General features: G+C 62.8%; 1 protein-coding gene across 1 annotated transcript; it reads left to right on the forward strand.

Moving 5' to 3' along the window:
* Nucleotides 1-4: 4 nt before the first annotated feature.
* Nucleotides 5-1,749, forward strand: LOC117800395 (UDP-N-acetylhexosamine pyrophosphorylase-like protein 1; the record flags this gene model as incomplete). The annotated part of the gene is made up of 4 exons (XM_034652930.1): nt 5-14; nt 656-860; nt 1,024-1,199; nt 1,517-1,749. Coding segments are annotated over 4 exons (624 nt in total), but the record flags the coding sequence as incomplete, so codon positions are not given.
* Between the last annotated feature and the right edge of the window lie 4 nt (nt 1,750-1,753).

Here is a 1,753-nt window from a genome sequence, read left to right on the forward strand (position 1 = left end):
CTGGGAGGAGGAAGGTAGGCGGGGCGGGGGTCCCGGGCGGGGCGGGTGGGGCGACAGGAGAGGTTGTACTTGGAGGAGTTTAGCGTGCCTTATTCCTTTGCGGAGTCCCCTTTCGCTCGCAGCTCGCGACTGGGGTTTGGGGCTCCCAACGCTGCCAAGGTGGCAGCCGCCCCGAGGCGGCTTGCCCTCGGGAGAGCGCTTTGTGCCGACTCCCCTGGCTAGCAGGCAGCCCAGCCCACAGGCGCATTGACCGCAGGGAACCCTTGCGCAACTGCACACGCTCCCTTTCGCATCAGCGCTGGCCCAGGTGCACTCTTGGCCTCCTGGCCTCATAGGTGAGGCAGGTGCTCCTGGAGGGAAGCCTGCCCAGGGCCCCCATTGCACTGCTGTGACCAGCCTGACGTGGTGTTCCCTCTGAAGGACCCGGGCTGGGAATGAACCCTGGAGGATGTCATCAGGACCCCTGATGGGTCCGCAGGAGATGGAGTTTGGGTGGGGCTGTAGCCCACAGGGCATCAGAATATTATGTGGAAATTTCTGTTCTGTGGCTAGCAGAAGTCTTAGAGTTCCAGACTCGAGTGTGGCTTGCTCTGAGGTGAAGGGGTGGTTATGTGGCAGGTCCCAGGTGTCCCCTCATGGCACCCTGCACCTCCAGGTCTCCGCCAGATCGCCCTGAACAAGGTGGCTGTGCTGCTGCTGGCTGGGGGGCAGGGCACTCGCCTGGGCGTGACCTACCCCAAAGGCATGTATCAGGTGGGGCTGCCCAGCCGGAAGACCCTGTATCAGCTGCAGGCCGAGCGGATTCGGCGGGTGGAGCAGCTTGCTGGCCAGCGCTACGGGACCCGCTGCACCGTCCCCTGGTGTGCCTTCTCTGCCCTACCTTGTCCCCAGAATGATCCCCTGCCCTGTAGCACCAGCCCAGGCACCCAGACTTGGACCCCAAGGCCAGCCCCTGTCAGCACCCCGTATCCCGGAGGTGCTCGGCCCTTCGAATGGCCTGCTCAGCCTTGCCTCTTCTTGAAGGTACATCATGACGAGTGAGTTCACGCTGGGGCCCACGGCGAAGTTCTTCAAAGAGCATGACTTCTTCCACCTGGCCCCCAGCAATGTGATCATGTTTGAGCAGCGCATGCTGCCTGCTGTAACCTTCGATGGCAGGGCCATCCTGGAGCAGAAAGACAAGGTTGCCATGGCCCCAGGTATGCCCCACCCCTGAGCCGGGGAAAGACCGCTGGCCTAGAACAAGTTGCTAATTAGAGGTCGGGAGAACTGTGGCAGAGGCCAGAATGTTATGCCTGAAGGCTGTGTGGTCCCGGGTGAGTGGCCTCCCCTCTCTGGGCCTTGGTTCCCATCTGTCACGTGAAACAACCATAGGGCTACTTGGATAGTGACGGAGAGCTGCCTCAGGTACAAGGTCCAGCCCCAAGGGGCCTCCCCTGCCTCCAGCATGCCCTGAACTAGATGGCTGAAGCCCAGTGGAAGCCCACGAGAAAGCGGTCCCTCTCTCCCTCTGTAGATGGCAACGGAGGGCTGTACTGTGCACTGTCAGACCACCAGATTCTAGAGGACATGGAGCGTCGGGGAGTGGAGTTCGTGCACGTGTACTGTGTGGACAACATCCTCGTGCGGCTGGCCGACCCAGTCTTCATCGGCTTTTGCGTGCTTCGCGGCGCAGACTGTGGGGCCAAGGTGAGCCCTCCCTGCCGGCTCTGCCCCGCCCCCTCCTCCCAGCCCCGCCCCCGGCCCACCTGGC

Source organism: Ailuropoda melanoleuca, unplaced genomic scaffold (genome assembly GCF_002007445.2).
Source record: "Ailuropoda melanoleuca isolate Jingjing unplaced genomic scaffold, ASM200744v2 unplaced-scaffold69552, whole genome shotgun sequence".
NCBI classification, from domain to species: domain Eukaryota; kingdom Metazoa; phylum Chordata; class Mammalia; order Carnivora; family Ursidae; genus Ailuropoda; species Ailuropoda melanoleuca.